At 52.0% G+C, this 20,475-nt stretch overlaps 1 protein-coding gene across 2 annotated transcripts in view; it reads right to left on the bottom strand.

Annotated features, from left to right (window-relative positions):
- LOC122920391 (zinc finger CCCH domain-containing protein 18-like) overlaps positions 1-18,805 on the bottom strand; it is a 38,015-nt gene extending 19,210 nt beyond the window's left edge. The window contains exons 1-6 of one of the 2 annotated variants that reach the window (XM_044269848.1): positions 18,578-18,805; positions 18,328-18,420; positions 17,254-17,411; positions 14,954-14,986; positions 13,176-13,290; positions 10,511-10,767 (exon numbers count right to left, since the gene is read on the bottom strand). In XM_044269848.1, the coding sequence (XP_044125783.1) occupies positions 10,511-10,767; positions 13,176-13,290; positions 14,954-14,986; positions 17,254-17,411; positions 18,328-18,420; positions 18,578-18,703 (782 nt within the window). In that variant the 5' untranslated portion in view covers positions 18,704-18,805. The remainder of the gene's footprint in view (positions 1-10,510; positions 10,768-13,175; positions 13,291-14,953; positions 14,987-17,253; positions 17,412-18,327; positions 18,421-18,577) is intronic. The other variant, XM_044269847.1, reaches the window with a different exon arrangement.
- Between the last annotated feature and the right edge of the window lie 1,670 nt (positions 18,806-20,475).

Raw genomic sequence — 20,475 nt, 5'->3', positions numbered from 1 at the left:
TAGAGAGTCGACACGCGGTGGTCGGGACAGAAGCTGTGTGCCTATGTGCACTCCCATGGTCCTGACCACCAGAGAGGTCGGTGCCTTTTCTTATAGTGTGCAGGCATGACCACCACTGCCGGATTGTAGGGTGGTCGTAACCATAGAAACGAGCAGTGTATAATGTGATGGAAGAATGAATCCAGCCAGCAAAGGAAGCAACATGGAGGATCACAGCACATTAGTAACGGCCTGGTATTCACTTCCTCTACACAATACATGCTATTCGCTGAGAAGAGACAAACCCTTTAAAGGAAATGACATAAAAGACAAAGCCCCCGCCGATCCTGCGGCGATGATGTCACACATGCCACTTGACTGCTGAGGCCAATGACTTGTACACGTGATGTCATCGCTGCAAGTTTCTTAAAGTCCTGGACAGCCCTTTAAGGTTTTCAGGATCTCTGCTTGCCATCACTCAGTGGAAACAGTCAAGGTTAACTCCTGGAGCATAACCACCCATCCTGGTGGTGTGACGGGCACCGGGGCGGGTTTTCACTGTATTTATAGGCGAAATGTGTTAATGTAAAGAACCAGGCTGGCGCCTGCCGCATCGACCTTCATGCCTCTACCCCCCAAACTGTGTGTCCGTGGCAAACCAAGAGGGTTCCTGCTGAATGACAGCAAGCAGAGATTTTGAAAACCTTTAGAGACAGATAATGAGTACATTGAAAATTTCATTTCTTTTTATGATGTAAAAAAAGAAAAATCCTCTATTTGCTGAGGTCAGAAAAACCTTTAACGCCACTTCTCACGGCAAGACCTTGTGGCTTATCTAGCAATTCCATAAAACCTACTTATTATCAGAATCACAAGCGGGAAGATATGGCTGCCATTACAGTGGATGACCCCCGCTTTTCACCTGCTGGATAACAAGTCAAATGGAAGTTATTGCGGTGGCCATAACAGTTGGCACCCAGCTTTCCCAAAAACGGATATAATGATGTAACGCTTGATGAGAATGACTCCGAGCAGTCAGAAACCAAAGGATTGCGCATACTGGGAGTAGTGATCCTCTTCACCTGTTGTATCATCTATGACCATCTGACCCGTCATCCTACACATACATGATGCAACGGGCAGACAGGAAATGACATCACACCATGAAACCTGTCACCGGCTGTGGGGTTGCAGGATTTGCATAGAATTGGAAGGTGCACAGCAGGACTGGGAGAGTGCTGGAGCTGTCTGCGCCTGGGAGGCTAGCCAGGAAGCGGGTGTGATCAGAGCGCCGTGATGCAACCTTCAGCGCTCCCAGTGGTCAGTCCGAGCATGGCGGTGACATCACAGGTGCTGTGAACTGAGAATTTCCACTCTTGCAGATGAGCTGCCCTCAGAGCCTGCGCGGAGAGAGGACATCACAGAGGGAGGCTGACAAACACCCGCCACAAAGACCACCCCGTAAACTGCAACGGCTTCGTCCTACGGCTAGGGAGGGAGATCAGCAGCGGTCGGGCACCGCTCGACCACCATTACTGATTGCACCCAGCTTTTCTGAGACAACATAACAGGAAAGTGGGGGGTAGTCTGAAAACCCTGCGGGGGTGGGGAGAAAACATGTCAGGAGGAGAACGGGCAGTAGCTGCAGATAAGTGAAGAGCAGCATTGTGGTCCGGATATCGGGGACGAGGACCGGAATAGTCGCCACCGTTCCCACCGCTTTTCCACAATCACAGAATTCCTTGGATGTGATGAGATCTTCTTTCCCTTTAGGATTTATCGGCCGCCACTGCCTCTCCACCTCTAGGGTCATAAACCTTTGCTCTAGGCCTCATGCACACGGCCGCAATTTCGTGTGCATGAGGACCCATTTATTTCTATGGTCCGCAATTCCGTTCCTGAAAAAAATAGAACATGTCCTAGTCTTGTCCGCAATTGTGGACAAGAATAGGCATTTTCTATTAAGTGCCAGGGATGTACGGTCCGCAAAATGTGGAACGCACATCGCCGATGTCCGTGTTTTGCGGATCCACGAATCCGTAGAACCGCAAAACACACACGGACGTGTGAATGGACCCTTAGGACTCATGCACACAGCCGTTGTTTTGGCGGCTCGGATGCGGACCCATTCACTTCAATGGGGCCGCAAAAGATGCGGATACCACTCCGTGTGCTGTCCGCATCCGTTGCTCCGTTCCGTGGTCTGCAAAAAAATATATAACCTGTCCTATTCTTGTCCGCACTTTGTGGAGAATAGGCAGTTATATCAATGGATGTCCGTGCCGTTCCGCAAATTGCGGACCGCAAATCGCACAATGGTCGTGTGCATGAGGCCTTAATGTTAAGAAATGCTCTCTCTGGACGGCGGGTCACGTCGCGGGAACTTCTCCGCTATCTGACGTTTATAGGGAACGGCTGCAGTGAAGGTCACGGAACGGACACAAGACAACCCCCCCAATAATATAGGAAGGCGCTTAGTGCGCACCTCCTTCAGCAGGTAACTGGTCCGAGACTGTGGAGGGGCCCATCACCTGAGCGCCACCACTAGGCCCATCACCTCTCAGGGGACCTTCACATGGCAAACTCAAAATCCACGCCACGAAATCCAATGGCTGACCCTGTGGTTGTGCAGATTGGATACGCACTGGAGCCGAGAAGGGACGTGTCCGCTGCCAGCAGTGGGAGGAGTATTCCGTGCGCAAAGCGGGCAGTGTGGACGAGCCATCAGCAACCACCGTCAGCGGTATTAGGGCCTCATGCACACCACCGTATGTATTGTGCGGTCTGTAAACTGTGGATCAGCAAAATACGGATACCATCTGCATTTTGCAAGCGCCGGACTCTCCATAACTTTGGCGGATCCTCCGCCAGTTCTAAACGTAAGAGCTTCCTCGCCGTCTTACATTTACACTTTTTTCTACACCTAAAAAAAAGGCGTAGAAGATGGTGAATCAGACGCCCCCCCCCTGCAATGTTACACCTGGCGTTAGCGCGGAGAAGTCGCCGATAGTGACGTAACTAACTGTTGTGCCGCCATCTGTGCCTGAATAACACCTAATAGAGGCATAGCTCGGCTCAGTAGATGACCCCCTTTATCTTTTTGTTCATTGCGCTAATAAAACACGTCCGCAAAATGTGGACCACAGACGTCAAAGGGTCCACAAAAAAACAAACGTGGGCGGCCCCCAGACCGCATCAGTCTTTTCTGAATCCATTGTTTGCGGATCACAAAACAGTCGCGGTCGTGTGCACGAGGCTTAGACTGCGGAATATGGCGCTCACTGGAGCACTGCGGCCGATCTAATAACGGCCATCCAATGTAATGTCCCGGATAACGCTAAGTCCCGGATAACGCTCTGCAGCTTTCTGTCTTTCCATCATATTCAAAATCTCTGCTTGCTGTCAGAGAATGGCAACATTCCTGTTTATATCCAGAGGCTGAAAACTAATCTTGAGCTAACGACACACGACCGTTCTGTGGATTTACCAGAGGATCCGCAGCAGAAATACGGATCAGCGCACAGGTGATCGCCGTCAGTGGGGCTGGGCAGCAATCAGAATGACCCTTCTCGCAGACGATTGCTTTTCTACATTTGTGCCGTTTTTTCTGCAGCATGTGAATGCCGTCTACACTAGCCAAGTCCCTGGGTGAAAAACACGAGCAGATCCGACGAGGATCGGGGCGCAGAAACCACCGTGAAATCCAGAACATGTGAACAGGCCCTAAGAATTACTGCAGAAACACCTGACCGTCCCGTCCGTCTGAAGGAGGTACTGCCCCACAAATCAGAACACAGCTGATGGTTTGTTACAATGGGATCCATAACCCTCTAGAAATAGAACCTAGATACGTTATAGGATCCGGAGAGCCCGCCGCTGCCGCCCCCTGAATGAATGCACAGTCCAGTATTCTCCTACCAAGGGAGAGATCCGTGTTTTCTCTGATAGTATCAATGGCGTCACGCTTCGTAATAAAAGATAAGATTTTTAAAAGTTTGTTCCTCAAGGGGAAATATCCTGCGAGTATACATAGAGGATAGGGACGCCGATCGGTCTGACAATCTGCTGGCCATTCCGCAGAGTACACATCAATGAATGTACTGTCCCTTTAAGTAAACAAGCTGCGTGGACGTCGCTTGGCACAGGATTCGCAGCGCTCTTAACTGACCCAGAAACACTGCCACTCCACGCCTGCTGACGTCACCCTTAAACACTACCTTCCGCCCGGCTGCTATTTTTAGGTGTCTATATCAAATCAGTGGAGAATTTGCATCCTGGGTGAGCCAGATATCGTCCAAACATCTGCCCCGGAGGTCGCCGTGCGTCCCGACTGCCATGAACATCTGATTGGTGGGGTTCTGAGTGCCAGCACCCCCTGCTGATCAGCTGCTGCAGCCTCTCTGATGTACACTAGGCACAGTGCCCCATAGTGGTTGTGTGTGGTACTGCGATGTCACAGGTCTTGGAGGAGGTCCAGGTGTCCTGGTCCAACAGCTGCTCTGCAGGACCCCCACTGATGGTCTATCCTGAGGAAAAGGGTACTCTATCCACAGCACAGGGGTTACTTATTAGATCCGTGCGGGTCCTGTGGATTGGGGATAACCTGACAACTGGAATACCCCTTTAAGTAATGTATAAAACCCCTTTAAATTCTGGATTATTGGACATCCATAACGACCTAAAACAAAAATCACAGAACTATAGTGGCCAATATGGGGGAACTGCCCAAGCCCCAAACACAGTAGCGTGCTTCTCATTGGGCGAGCAGTCCCACCACATGTGAACCACAAAAATACAGTGGCAAGTATGGGGGAGCTGCTCAAACCCCAAACACTGTAGCGTGTTTCTCATTGGGGGAGCAATCCCACCGCATGTGGACCGCAGCAAGCGACCATCCCCAGCAATTAAAGCGTACAAAGGAGGACGCCAGCGCGGTCCACATGCACCACAGAAGCATTGTGCGGATGAAAATACAATTATATAAATCACTGAAAAAAGTTGCACCAAACGGATATATCACTGACTATACTGGCTGGTCATACAAGCAGATATTAAAAGCTGAGACTTTTGCCAATATATTCCTGTCAGGAAGATATCGGAGCCCATCATGCATGTGTGGAAGCCTGGCTGTGAGCTGGATTTCATCACCTTCAGACCGTGTTCACACCATAGGTAGCGTAGTGGTAGGACCCCTTGCCATGCTGAGTGACCGTGACGTGGTGCATGATGGGCTCCGATATCTTCCTGACAGGAATATATTGGCAAAAGTCGCAGCTTTTAATATCTGCTTGTATGACCAGCTAGTATAGTCAGTGATATATCCGTTTGGTGCAACTTTTTTCAGTGATCCATAACGACCTGTATTAAAATGGTAAAATATAGAAAGTTTGAAGAACTGGCTGCAACGAGATCATTTTCTGCTTGCGCCGTTCAAGACTTTCGGACGAGCTGGAAAGCAGTGGCGGATTATTAAACTTTCTGCATTACAGATTAGCGGAATTTAGGGATGTCTGATATATCTGAGGAAACAAAGGGTTATACGGTATTTACTCCAATCCGTCTGACGGTGGGGGGTGTAGAGCCTATCGCGTACAACGGACTGTGGAGGGGCCAGCCTCTGCCAGAACTGACTAGGAGAGCAGCTATTGAACCGTAAAGAAGAAAACACTATAGAAGTTGCGCCCACTGGGTACGCAGAGGGATCGCTGGCTTCACGGAGGGAGGCCGTCATCGCTGGCTGGGTGACCGGCCGCTGCACGGAGGAGTCACCCAGTCCGGGAACATACCGTCCAGATTTCACACAAAAGGAAACAAGTCGCTGGATTTAAACTCTGCAAATAATTATTTCATAGAGAAAACAGGAAGTGGAAGCAGCAGGATTTCCCTTCTGTCCACGCGGTGACATCAGAGGGGAGGCCCGGCCTCATCCCGACAGCCTCAATGAGAGAAGCCTGTGAAACCCCAGGTTGGTCAACTGTGGGCAAAGAACACGCTGCGGACCTAATAGTTGGCATGCCCCCCCTGCTGGCAGCCTGCTAGTGGAGCAGTCACACACCGGGCGAGCCGTGCCAGCAGCAATAAAGCAATGCCAATCACCTCATACGCCTCAGTCCCCGGGGCACTGACCAGGAAGAGCGGCATTACCTGATCCAAATGTGTAATACTCCCAGCAGGCACTGCACCCAGGAGGAACACCGCTGCCCTGTTCACAGCAGATGTATCAGACACCAGCAGAAGTGCAGCTAAGAGAAGAACACCGCGGAGCCGTCTAACGGCACGCGGGACTGGGAAGAGAAGATCACCGCGGAGCCGTCTAACGGCACGCGGGACTGGGAAGAGAAGATCACCGCGGAGCCGTCTAACGGCACGCGGGACTGGGAAGAGAAGATCACCGCGGAGCCGTCTAACGGCACGCGGGACTGGGAAGAGAAGATCACCGCGGAGCCGTCTAACGGCACGCGGGACTGGGAAGAGAAGATCACCGCGGAGCCGTCTAACGGCACGCGGGACTGGGAAGAGAAGATCACCGCGGAGCCGTCTAACGGCACGCGGGACTGGGAAGAGAAGATCACCGCGGAGCCGTCTAACGGCACGCGGGACTGGGAAGAGAAGATCACCGCGGAGCCGTCTAACGGCACGCGGGACTGGGAAGAGAAGATCACCGCGGAGCCGTCTAACGGCACGCGGGACTGGGAAGAGAAGATCACCGCGGAGCCGTCTAACGGCACGCGGGACTGGGAAGAGAAGATCACCGCGGAGCCGTCTAACGGCACGCGGGACTGGGAAGAGAAGATCACCGCGGAGCCGTCTAACGGCACTGGGAAGAGAAGAACACAGCGGAGCCGTCTAACGGCACGCGGGACTGGGAAGAGAAGAACACAGCGGAGCCGTCTAACGGCACGCGGGACTGGGAAGAGAAGATCACCGCGGAGCCGTCTAACGGCACGCGGGACTGGGAAGAGAAGATCACTGCGGAGCCGTCTAACGGCACGCGGGACTGGGAAGAGAAGATCACCGCGGAGCCGTCTAACGGCACGCGGGACTGGGAAGAGAAGATCACCGCGGAGCCGTCTAACGGCACGCGGGACTGGGAAGAGAAGATCACCGCGGAGCCGTCTAACGGCACGCGGGACTGGGAAGAGAAGATCACCGCGGAGCCGTCTAACGGCACGCGGGACTGGGAAGAGAAGATCACCGCGGAGCCGTCTAACGGCACGCGGGACTGGGAAGAGAAGATCACCGCGGAGCCGTCTAACGGCACGCGGGACTGGGAAGAGAAGATCACCGCGGAGCCGTCTAACGGCACTGGGAAGAGAAGAACACAGCGGAGCCGTCTAACGGCACGCGGGACTGGGAAGAGAAGAACACAGCGGAGCCGTCTAACGGCACGCGGGACTGGGAAGAGAAGATCACCGCGGAGCCATCTAACGGCACTCGGGACTGGGAAGAGAACACCGCGGAGCCGTCTAATGGCACTGGGAAGAGAAGATCACCGCGGAGCCGTCTAACGGCACGCGGGACTGGGAAGAGAAGATCACCGCGGAGCCGTGTAACGGCACTGGGAAGAGAAGATCACCGTGGAGCCGTCTAACGGCACGCGGAACTGGGAAGGGAAGATCTGATCCCCAAGCTGCCCCTGTACTACGTGCACTGCCCAGAGGGGAATGGCCGCCCTGATAGGTTCCTGACACGGGATCGTCCCTACTATAGCCCCTCGCCACCGCCGCGATCACACAGAATAATAAAAGCTGCGGATCACAAAGTCCACTCTGACAGTAAAGGATTAGGGGGGAGAATATTTTTGTGATGTTACAAAAGTAATTGATGCTAAAATAAATCAATATACATGCCAAGGATCAATAGGTCTATAGCAGGCATGCTCAACCTGCGGCCCTCCAGCTGTTAACCCTAACTACAACCCCCAGCATGCCTGACAGCCTACAGCTATCAGACTACAGCAGGGCATTGTGGGAGTTGTAGTTTTACAACAGCTGGAGGGCCGCAGGTTGAGCATGCCTGGTCTATAATAAGGCATAGGTACTCCAAATATAGGGGCCCTTATCCCTTTACAAATGTCCCAACGCATTCGGCCTTGTTCACATTCCTGGCTCATCAGGGCAAACACGGAGAACATGTTCACTCTGATCATCATCAAACCTATTGCCAAGAAATAAACCAATACGAGCTCCTTTCTGATGTACAACGAAGCAGTCACACCGCCGAATACTGCCGACTACTGCCTCGTCTCTGGTCAGACGAACCTCACAACCTCCATTTACTTTGTAAAGGTGCCGCCCAAATACAAACTAACTGAACGGTCTAGATACATATAGATAGTACTGGACCGAGTAATAGCCGTGGGAATAGCCTTTTATATGCATTTTTTTATACGTTTTAATGGTGGTCAGTAATAATATTGTACCTTTTACCACTATTTGCTGTATGGAGCCTTCTGACCGGAGAATAGTCAGAACTGAGAGACTAATCAGAGCAAAGTAAGAAAAAGCTTTCAGGCAACCCCCTAATGAAGGAACAAGGGACCCACAGACCCCAAACAGCAGCCTGCAGAGTCCGACAGAAACCTACTGCATGCAAGACATACAATCCTCCACGTATATCACAGCTAATAACAGGGAGACTCTGCATATAAACCACATCACTGCGTACACACATTACTGATCCTGTATTATACTCCAGAGCTGCACTCACTATTCTGCTGGTGCAGTCACTGTGTACATACATTACTTATCCTGTACTGATCCTGAGTTACATCCTGTATTATACTCCAGAGCTGCACTCACTATTCTGCTGGTGCAGTCACTGTGTACATACATTACTTATCCTGTACTGATCCTGAGTTACATCCTGTATTATACTCCAGAGCTGCACTCACTATTCTGCTGGTGCAGTCACTGTGTACATACATTACTTATCCTGTACTGATCCTGAGTTACATCCTGTATTATACCCCAGAGCTGCACTCACTATTCTGCTGGTGCAGTCGCTGTGCACATACATTACTTATCCTGTACTGATCCTGAGTTACATCCTGTATTATACTCCAGAGCTGTACTCACTATTCTGCTGGTGCAGTCACTGTGTACATACATTACTTATCCTGTACTGATCCTGAGTTACATCCTGTATTATACTCCAGAGCTGCACTCACTATTCTGCTGGTGCAGTCACTGTGCACATACATTACTTATCCTGTACTGATCCTGAGTTACATCCTGTATTATACTCCAGAGCTGCACTCACTATTCTGCTGGTGCAGTCGCTGTGTCCATACATTACTTATCCTGTACTGATCCTGAGTTACATCCTGTATTATACTCCAGAGCTGCACTCACTATTCCCTTCTAGTGTTGCCGGCACATACCTGCATGGTATCAGCACTTTATTTAATGAGTTGTGAGATGACGGCACTACGCTGGCGATCTAACACGGAAGCGCCTGTGTATTATTACAGGAGATTACGGAACGTTTGCGGATAAAACGACTGACAACCAAGTAGACGGGAACGAGGACCCCCTCACTACACAATTCCAGGTCATCCTTCAGTACCTCGACTGACCATGGAGAAGCAGGGATTTAGAGGCAGGCAGGTCCCAGCGTTATGCAGCAGCGCTCTGGAGACCTCCAGGACCTTTCATCTATTACATTCCTGCGGTGGGAATAAGGGGCTGGAGCAGCGGTGACAAAGCCGTCGTCTGCTATTCACAATCTTGTCTAAGTGTTCCTGGAGTCCTCGAAGGCAAACGGCGCGCTCCACGAGCTCCACCGCATGGCACGGCTATATTTAGACGCTGACGGAGCTATTATTAGCTTGTTCTATTAATAGCCGCGCTGCTGAACGGCCTGCAGGACGGATCCTGTGTGATCTGCAGGGATGGAATGCAGAGCGAGCAAGACGGGACCTGCCAGGCTGAGAGCGGGCAAACAGAGACCAGATGGGAGCGGGGCGACGTGCGGGGAGAGGGCAAGCGAGGTGGGACGCGGGAGACACTGACATGACACAGGCTGACTGATGTGAGAGCCAGGAATGAGGTGATGAGAGACAGTAGAGATAAGGACTCGTGCACACGGCCGCAGCGCTCCCGTGGCCTGCATATGGCGGGTCCACGATACACGGCAGCGTTCACTCATCCTGATGTATATCCGGTGCTGCTCTACATTGCTCCAGATTCTCAGCACTCTGTGCAGTGTGGGATACGTCATCTTTACACCGCGCTGCGTACAATCATGTGAGACGGAAAACACGGACTCCCCTGAATTATAGGGGTCAGCTGTCTGACAACCAACAGTATTGTGAATGCAGCTCTGGAGCCACATTTACAACTCCTTCAGCACTGGCCTCCATCACTCTCACAGACAGGACCGCACACTTCCATGCCACTCCCTGCTGTTTCAGTGTCTGCACATGGCATCTAGTTGAGGTGGAGCGCGGCGGCTCCGCTCCTGCACAGACGTGGCCCCCATGAATTATGAATTCGGCAGCCCCCCTGCGCACTGACCAGCGGTCACTCACCTCGGTAGAAGCGGAGACTTTGCTCTGGTTTTCTCCTTCTCCTTGTCTTTTTCTTTCTGCCGCTCTTTTTCGTCCCTTTTGCTTCGATCTCTCTCCCATTCATCCTTCCGTTTCTGTCGGTCCTTCTCTCGCTCCCGCTCTCTGTCGCGCTCTCTTTCTCGCTGACGACGCTCTCTGTCTCTGTCCCTCTCACGGTCCCTTTCTTTGTCTCGCTGTCTGTCTCTGTCCCTATCGCGGTCACGCTCCCGTTCTCTGTCCTATGAAAAGAGAAAGAAGATGATGATAATAATAATAATAATAATAATAATAATAATAATAATAATAAAGTACAATACCCCACACAATGGAAAGAGCAACTATTCAGGAAGGGGGGCGCGGCGAGGGGGGAGAAAGGGAGGGGGGGTTGGCGAGGGGCGCGGCGAGGGGGGAGAGGCAAGGGGGGAGGCGCGGCGAGGGGGGAGAAAAATGGGGGGGGGGGCGCGGCGAGGGGGGAGAAAGGGGGGGCGCGGCGCGGCGAGGGGGGAGTGTCCAGCCACCACAGCAAAATTTTACTCAATTTTTCTGGCACAAATGAAGCCAGAAATCTACAGAAGCTCAGACTGCCAGAGGATACCAAAGACCGGCATAAAGTGTCGTTCTACGATAAACCTTCCATATTGTTCAATACTGGCATTCTCCTCAACAGCTGCAATCATAATTCTCCACGTTCAGAGGCGAGATCTCCAAACATCATATGCAAGTTTTAGTGTCTGCAATGGGCTTTATTTAGAGAAGTGTCCTCGTTATGTCAAGCAGCTGTTGGTAATATGGGGTCCATAAAACAAATGGTACCCCACAGAATAGTGAGTGCAGCTCTGGAGTATAATACAGGATTAGTGATGAGCGAACTTCTGTTTTAAGTTCGGCGTCTAAAGTTCGGCTTCCGGTTAGCGGAGAATCCCGATATGGATCCGGATATGGATTCCGACTTCCGTTGTGGTCCGTGGTAGCGGAATCAATAATGGCCGATTATTGATTCCGCTACCACGGACCACAACGGAAGTCGGAATCCATATCCGGAACCATATCGGGATTCTCCGCTAACCGGAAGCCGAACTTTAGACGCCGAACTTAAAACAGAAGTTCGCTCATCACTATACAGGATGTAACTCAGGATCAGTACAGGATAAGTAATGTATGTACACAGTGACTGCACCAGCAGAATAGTGAGTGCAGCTCTGGAGTATAATACAGGATATAACTCAGGATCAGTACAGGATAAGTAATGTATGTACACAGTGACTGCACCAGCAGAATAGTGAGTGCAGCTCTGGAGTATAATACAGGCTGTAACTCAGGGTCAGTACAGGATAAGTAATGTATGTACACAGTGACTGCACCAGCAGAATAGTGAGTGCAGCTCTGGAGTATAATACAGGATGTAACTGAGGATCAGTACAGGATAAGTAATGTATGTGCACAGTGACTGCACCAGCAGAATAGTGAGTGCAGCTCTGGAGTATAATACAGGATGTAACTCAGGATCAGTCCAGGATAAGTAATGTATGTACACAGTGACTGCACCAGCAGAATAGTGAGTGCAGCTCTGGAGTATAATACAGGATGTAACTCAGGATCAGTACAGGATAAGTAATGTATGTACAGTGACTGCACCAGCAGAATAGTGAGTGCAGCTCTGGAGTATAATACAGGATGTAACTCAGGATCAGTACAGGATAAGTAATGTATGTACAGTGACTGCACCAGCAGAATAGTGAGTGCAGCTCTGGAGGATAATACAGGATGTAACTCAGGATCAGTACAGGATAAGTAATGTATGTACACAGTGACTGCACTAGAACAGTGAGTGCAGCTCTGGAGTAAATCCATGCCGTACCAATCTTATGGCTAATCACTGTATATATAATGATGTGTAAAAGGTGGACTAAGGGCACTTTCACACTAGCGTTATTCTTCTCCAGTATTAAAATCCGATAAAGGGTCTCAATACCAGAAAAAAATGCTTCCGTTTTGTCCTAATGCATTCTCAATGGAAAGCAATCCGTTCAGGATGCATCAGGATGTCTTCCATTCCGTCTCTTGTACGGTATTTGACTGGACAAAATACCGCAGCATGCTGCAGTATTTTTTCCGGACAAAATCCTGGAATAATACCGTACTTGCCGGATACAGCATTTATTTCCATAGAGATGTATTAATGCCGGATCCGGTACTAAGTAACATAGTACATAAGGGCGAAAAAAGCCCTCCGTCCATCCAGTTCGGCCTGTCATCCTGCAAGTTGATCCAGAGGAAGGCAAAAAAAAAAAAAAGAAAAAAAAAAAAAAAACTGAGGTAGAAGCAGATTTTCCCCACTTAAGGGGAATAAAAAGGGTTAGGGTTAAGTGTTCTGGAATTTGACGCTTCGCTGGATCCGGATTTACGGTTTGCATCGGGATATAGGAGGAGTGGGTTTCTCTTTTGATCTTGGAAAAAGTTTAAATACCGGATGAGTTATTCCAGACGATACTGGATGAGACGGATACGGTGATTCACCCGATCAGTCTAACGGATCCGGAAAGAAAGGTAATCAGTCTGCGTACTGTTTGACGGATCCGCTAGTCTGAAAGTAGCCTTAGACTTGAACCCCAAAATAACTGCATGAACGCGAGTAGTGGGCACGTACTCTATAGCGGTATGGCTCCGTCTCTGTGTACTGTACGCGGAAGTTTTCATACTGCCCTCCGCGCCAGTATCTCTCCATTTCAAGGTCATGGTAAGGATCAGCAAATGGATCGGGCCTGAGAAATAGAAAAAACATCTACAGTGAGACCAAGACCACGTCATACACATCAAATCAGCATCATGTTGGTTTCTCTTAGGGCTCATGCACACAAACGGTTTTTGTCTGCATCCGATCCGCATTTTTTGCAGGTCAAACGCAGACCCATTCACTTCAATGGGGCCACAAAAGATGTGGACAGCCCCTCATTCGAAATCTGGAGGACATCGCTCTCTTTTTGGAAAGGCCTCATCATCCGAGCTATTTCGCCGGGCCCTCAGGTATTGGCCTACGGGAATACCTCTTTTTAACGGTAAAGGATGATGGCTTTGCCAATGTAGGAAGCTATTTGATGCCGTGGGCTTCCTATATACCTCCGTTTTTATACCTCCTTCCCCATCCAAAATGATTTAAGATCAAGGAAGCTAATGCTCTCCATTTGGATCTCCATGGTAGAAAGTAACCCAGGACTGGTAGGGTCTGAACCCAGGACCACCGCGCTGCGGTAATTTATCTAGTGGGCAAGGACCAGAGTGCACAGCTCCTTCCTCTGTGGGTTCCGTGGCACCGCACTGCCAGAGCAGATCTTCTCCACTGCCAATACATTAGAAACTTCTTTTACCGCAGAAAAAAAAACGGGAAGTGTACATTTGTATATCTAAGGCTACTTTCACACTAGCGTTCGTCGGTCCGCTCGTGAGCTCCGTTTGAAGGGGCTCACGAGCGGACCCGAACGCAGCCGTCCAGCCCTGATGCAGTCTGAATGGAGCGGATCCGCTCAGACTGCATCAGTCTGGCGGCGTTCAGCCTCCGCTCCGCTCGCCTCCGCACGGACAGGCGGACAGCTGAACGCTGCTTGCAGCGTTCGGGTGTCCGCCTGGCCGTGCGGAGGCGTGCGGATCCGTCCAGACTTACAATGTAAGTCAATGGGGACGGATCCGTTTGAAGATGCCACAATTTGGCTCAATCTTCAGGCGGATCCGTCCCCCATTGACTTTACATTGAAAGTCTGGACGGATCCGTCCGAGGCTATTTTCACACTTAGCTTTTATATGCCAAAATAATGCAGACGGATCCGTTCTGAACGGAGCCTCCGTCTGCATTATTATGATCGGATCCGATCGAACGCTAGTGTGAAAGTAGCCTTACACTGTAATATTGCTAAAACTAATATATCTTATTTTATGTGTGCGCTCCGTCTGCTGTGCCATTGCTAAAACTAACAACTATAGCCATGACTTTTTTTTTGGGGGGGGGGGGGGGGGAGAAAGCTAATTAACCCCATCTCTGCCACAGCTAGAGCAAGAAGGGGTTAATACACAGACAGCAGGGGTCGCACTCCCATCAGCGCCTAGCCAGGGTTTCTTTGTCACTGGCTGGTCCCTGGGATCTTCACTGAGACCACGGTCACAAAGATCTGCAGCGCCATGGGTGTAACCCGCTGCTTTTATACCGTGGGGTACAGTTAACCGCTTACCGCCTCGGCGTATAATGTTGTGGCAGTAAGCAAATGGTTAAGAGATTTTTGGCTAGAGGCCACTCCACTTCTACTAGGGCAGAGCCAATACGTGGGCAGTGGAATCCTTGCACGGCCACTGATTTTCAAGGGTGTCCTGCAAAGACTCTGGTCATACTGAAGCAGCCAATGCAATCACAACCACCAGCAGTCAAATGCTACTCACCCGTGGGTCACCGTTTCTCGAAATTCTACTTCTCTGAAAGAAAGAAGAATGAAGATGGGATTAAATGCAATCCTTAATATTCTGTCTAGTTACACATTCCTACACGACCGGCACAACACGCGGTCCTCGGCTCAGAGTCACATATGCAGATCTGTTTTTAATAAAAGCCGGGAGAGAATTCAAAGGGAAGGAAAAGTATGAGAGAAAATCGGATCGGTCTCCTCCTACAGCTGCACTAGGTGTGAGAACCTAGCCTGGGGCGCTCGCTGGGTCATGTCCATATATCCGAATGGCTGCTATGTAATATTAGGTTTCCCCAGCGGCGGGACCAGAGGCAATCAGCTGGGACACGGACCGCACATTGCTAGTATATGCCATCAGGGTCCAATAGGTCCCACCTCAGAACACGTGCACAGCAGGCTCTCCATTCATCGCTATGAGAGCCCCAAAAATAGCCAAGGGAGCACGTTTGGCTATTTTCGGAAGTCCCATAGCGATGAATGGAGAACGCACCATCCAAGTGCTGCCACTTCTCCATTTACTGCCGGATATTGCTGAGCCAGAGCTCGCCTATTTTTGGACCCATTAACGGAGGGTGGCCGTGCATGTGCAGCTGCTCTCCACTTACTTCAGGGGTTCCGGAGATAGGAGCAAATCCTAGACGCAAGACTATCCTAGCTATATGCCATCAGTGTCTCAGATGGGACTAGCACTTTAAAGGGGTCGTCTAACTTCAGCAAGGTGACATTCATTACATAGACAAAGTTAATACAAGGCCCTTCCTAATGTACTGTGATTCTCCATGTTGCTTCCTTCGCTGGCTGGATTCATTTTTCTATCACATTATACACCACTTGTTTCCATGGTTACGACCTCCCTGCAATCTGGCAGTGGTGGCCGTGCTTGCACACTGTAGGAAATAATGGCAGCATCTGTGTTGGCCGGGACCAGAGGAGCGCACATAGGCTGGTGCTTGTTTCTATAGTGTGCAAGCACGACCACCGCTGATGGATTGCAGGGAGGTCGTAACCATGGAAACGAGACGTGTATAATGTGATGGGAATATTAGACTAGCCAGCAAAGGAAGCAACTTGGATAAGAACAGTATATTAATAAATGGCTTGTATTAACTTTCTCTACATAATAAATGCTATTTGGTGAAGTGAGAGGACCCCTTTAAGCTAAGAACTGCCACCATAAGCGCTTCTTCTCTACCCACAAAATAGGAGGCAAGTTTCTTAATTTGGGCTGTCCATTGCGGGAATCGCACTCCGTGTGCGCGTGAGATCCTCCGCTCTGGACTTGCAGGAGCGCAGGACATTATCACGATTTATAACGCGGTGTGTCTCTGCGTGGCCTCTGCGTCTCCACAGGATCATAGCGACATAAAGCGGTCAGTATGATTCTGCAGAAATAAGGTCATGCAGAGACACACAGCATTATAAATCATGATGATGCCCTGCGCTCCTGCAAGTCCAGAGCGGAGGATCTCACACACGGAGTGCGATTCCCGCAATGGACTCGCTCGTGTGAAGCAGCCCTAAGAATAAGCCGCTGAAGTGAGCGGTGTGGCGGTCACACATGTCCCCTGCCGCTACATTCAACTCTGACTGCAGAAAGCCGAGCTTTTCACCCGTTTTCCTACATGATCAATGCCATTTGCTTCTCTTCGCAGTCCCACGGAGTTGAATGGAGCAGGACATGTGGGACCTCATTCTTGTGATGGGTGGGAGTCACAGCGGTCAACCCCCACTGAACAGATAATTATCCCCCTATGCTGTGGACGGAGGGAGACGCTCTTACGGTGGGACAACCCCATTAACCAGAAAATAAAAGTGAAGCAAAATCAGCCAAAAAACTAAGAAATATTACACACTACGGTTTACCATGGAAACCGTCTATAAACAAAGGGTAGATACCCAGATGACGCCCCGCGGCAGACGTTTGGTCACAGAATTTCTGGACCTTCTAGATCTAATTTGGGGCAGATGTTTCCATGGCAACCAAATCCGACCCATTTCTAGGCGGCTCCATTACCGGTAACATTCCTCTTATCCGCTGGACCCAATTGAGGTGAAAAGCTCAAATATTCTGGATGAGAGGAACGTGGGACAAAACGAACAACTGCTTTGGGAAGAGAAGACCAGGAGCACAATCTAACGGCCCCATACTGGCGTCCCCCACTACAAGACCCCCTCACTGTAACAGGGGAAGCATTATAGCTATTGGCAAGGTCTGTCCATCTTCTGTGGTGTATCCCAGCCGGACGAAGGAGAAGCCTCTCAGGCCGACATACGCACCCCGTTTCACGAACTTCTCTGGTGATCCGATAATTCCAGTCGTGTAAATAGTCATTCTCCTTATCAAAGTCCCTCTCGTCCTCTCCAATGGTGACCGTCAGACGCTTCTCTTCAAAGTCCGGCTCCTGCTCTTTTCTTATGGTGGCTTTTTTCAGCACCTGAATAAGAAAGAAAATGAAAAAACGCTCAGGAAAAAATTTGAGGAAATCAGAATCCTACAAAAAAAATAAAAATTATCTCCATTAGTCCCATCAGAAGCCCCTCAGGGTACAGAGGCAATATGGCCACTCAGCTTACCCATCATCCTCATCCTGCGGACTATCCCTTCTGGATCTGAGCCTGGCGTGGTCACAGAACCCAGAGATTTCAACTGGATCGGCTGACCATCGAATGTGCATGGGGACAGATGTCGTGGAAGGGAGAGATTGGGCCTGTTGGGTTTCAACAAGCTATATCCCTTTGTTCTCAGGCAGATAGCCCCCCCTGCTGGGCATGCAAGTGTATGGAGGTCAGAAAACCGCTTGTTCCCCAACTAAGCACAATGGGGGTCATTTACTAGAGACTGTGTTAAAAGCCCCCACAGGCGAAACGTGTGACCAATTTAAGAGGTGCAAACAACTCCAATATTCCAGTCAGAACATTTTTGGGCAAAATGTCATTTGCATCAAATTCTCTTCTTTTTTTTTTTTAAAACACCCAAAACTTCCCCGGCATCATCGCTCCTGGCTCTGAAGTACTGCCCCTGCATCCATACATGACAATGCAAGCAGAGCGGGGGGTGCTGGGGGGTCGCGGCAGAGCAATGGCATGCGCAAATCCTTAGTAGCTTGCAGACAAAGGGAGGATCAGACCACATAGGGTTTGCTTGCGACCATGAACACACATAAGCAAGCATTGGAGCTGCATGCAAAAGACGGTAGGAGATTTGTAGAAGAGCTTCCAAGTTTCTTCTTATTTTATTTTCAAAACAATGGCTGCAAAGTAGGAGAGATCCATAGAAATCTAATCTGCAAACGTCACAGGAAATAGAACGTCTATTGACGGCAGCGGCTACTAATAGCCAATGTACATTACCTCTTTAGCATGCCGGAGGCCTCTTTCCCAGGCGCTCTCTGTAGGGGGGTCCTGGACTGGGGGGAGCAGTAGCTCTTCCGCGGCTGGAGCCCCCTGTAGGACAGAAATATAGATTTGTATGAAGCTGTAATAGTCCGTACAGAACCAGCTCTGTCACCACCAAAGACCTTCACAGACTTGGCAAATGGGATCCCAGGGGATCTGACAGGCTGCACTTATAGTATGGGGGCCACAACACTGCAGGGCTTACCCAGATGTTCTGAGCCAGAGGGGCCACTCCTGCAGGGGTCCCATTTGGGGAAAACGGGTCGGGTTTGGTTATGAGTGAATAGTTCCCCTTATCGTTCATTCCAGGATGTATGAAGCGGCAGCTCATTCCCCAGGTGCAGTTCCCTAGAAGAGACAATGGTCGTTAGGGGCAGGTAAGTACATACAACATATAGCCCACCTACTGCCGCATTAACGGCTCCTGTGAAGGGCCAGATTATAGAATATTCCGGATTATTAAAGGGTTTCTCCCATGACTAATGTAAACAATGAGACTCAGACATCATCTAGTACTTAACAACCTCCTTATAACAGATCCAGAACCAGCCCTGGACCTCACATGGATCCAGAGATCTCCCCATTCACTGCTCTGCGGCAGCCCAGGGGGGCGTGTCCATTCTGCGGCAGCCCAGGGGGGGCGTGTAAATTCTGCGACAGCCCAGGGGGGGGGGGGGGGGGGCCGTGTCCATTCTGCGGCAGCCCAGGGGGGCCGTGTCCATTCTGCGGCAGCCCAGGGGGGCCGTGTCCATTCTGCGGCAGCCCGGGGGGGGCCGTGTCCATTCTGCGGCAGCCCGGGGGGGGCCGTGTCCATTCTGCGGCAGCCCGGGGGGGGCCGTGTCCATTCTGCGGCAGCCCGGGGGGGGCCGTGTCCATTCTGCGGCAGCCCGGGGGGGCCGTGTCCATTCTGCGGCAGCCCGGGGGGGGCCGTGTCCATTCTGCGGCAGCCCAGGGGGGGCCGTGTCCATTCTGCGGCAGCCCAGGGGGGGCCGTGTCCATTCTGCGGCAGCCCGGGGGGGGCGTGTCCATTCTGCGGCAGCCCGGGTGGGGGGCCGTGTCCATTCTGCGGCAGCCCGGGGGGGGGGCCGTGTCCATTCTGCGGCAGCCCGGGGGGGGAGGGCGTGTCCATTCTGCGGCAGCCCAGGGGGGGGAGGGCGTGTCCATTCTGCGGCAGCCCAGGGGGGGGGAGGGCGTGTCCATTCTGCGGCAGCCCAGGGGGGGGGGGGATGTCCATTCTGCGGCAGCCCAGGGGGGGGGGGGGATGTCCATTCTGCGGCAGCCCAGGGGGGGGGGCGTGTCCATTCTGCGGCAGCCCAGGGGGGGGGGCGTGTCCATTCTGCGGCAGCCCAGGGGGGGGGGGGGGGTGTCCATTCTGCGGCAGCCCAGGGGGGGCCGTGTCCATTCTGCGGCAGCCCAGGGGGGGGCCGTGTCCATTCTGCGGCAGCCCAGGGGGGGCCCGTGTCCATTCTGCGGCAGCCCAGGGGGGGCCCGTGTCCATTCTGCGGCAGCCCAGGGGGGGCCCGTGTCCATTCTGCGGCAGCCCAGGGGGGGCCCGTGTCCATTCTGCGGCAGCCCAGGGGGGGGGAGGGCGTGTCCATTCTGCGGCAGCCCAGGGGGGGGGGGGGGATGTCCATTCTGCGGCAGCCCAGGGGGGGGGGGGGGGGGGGCGTGTCCATTCTGCGGCAGCCCAGGGGGGGGGGGGCGTGTCCATTCTGCGGCAGCCCAGGGGGGGGGGGGCGTGTCCATTCTGCGGCAGCCCAGGGGGGGGGGGGGGGGGTGTCCATTCTGCGGCAGCCCAGGGGGGGCCGTGTCCATTCTGCGGCAGCCCAGGGGGGGCCCGTGTCCATTCTGCGGCAGCCCAGGGGGGGCCCGTGTCCATTCTGCGGCAGCCCAGGGGGGGCCCGTGTCCATTCTGCGGCAGCCCAGGGGGGGCCCGTGTCCATTCTGCGGCAGCCCAGGGGGGGCCCGTGTCCATTCTGCGGCAGCCCAGGGGGGGCCCGTGTCCATTCTGCGGCAGCCCAGGGGGGGCCCGTGTCCATTCTGCGGGCAGCCCAGGGGGGGCCCGTGTCCATTCTGCGGCAGCCCAGGGGGGGCCCGTGTCCA

This window comes from Bufo gargarizans, chromosome 10 (assembly GCF_014858855.1).
Source record: "Bufo gargarizans isolate SCDJY-AF-19 chromosome 10, ASM1485885v1, whole genome shotgun sequence".
In the NCBI taxonomy this organism is placed as follows: domain Eukaryota; kingdom Metazoa; phylum Chordata; class Amphibia; order Anura; family Bufonidae; genus Bufo; species Bufo gargarizans.
This window is presented reverse-complemented; position numbering and strand designations above follow the sequence as displayed.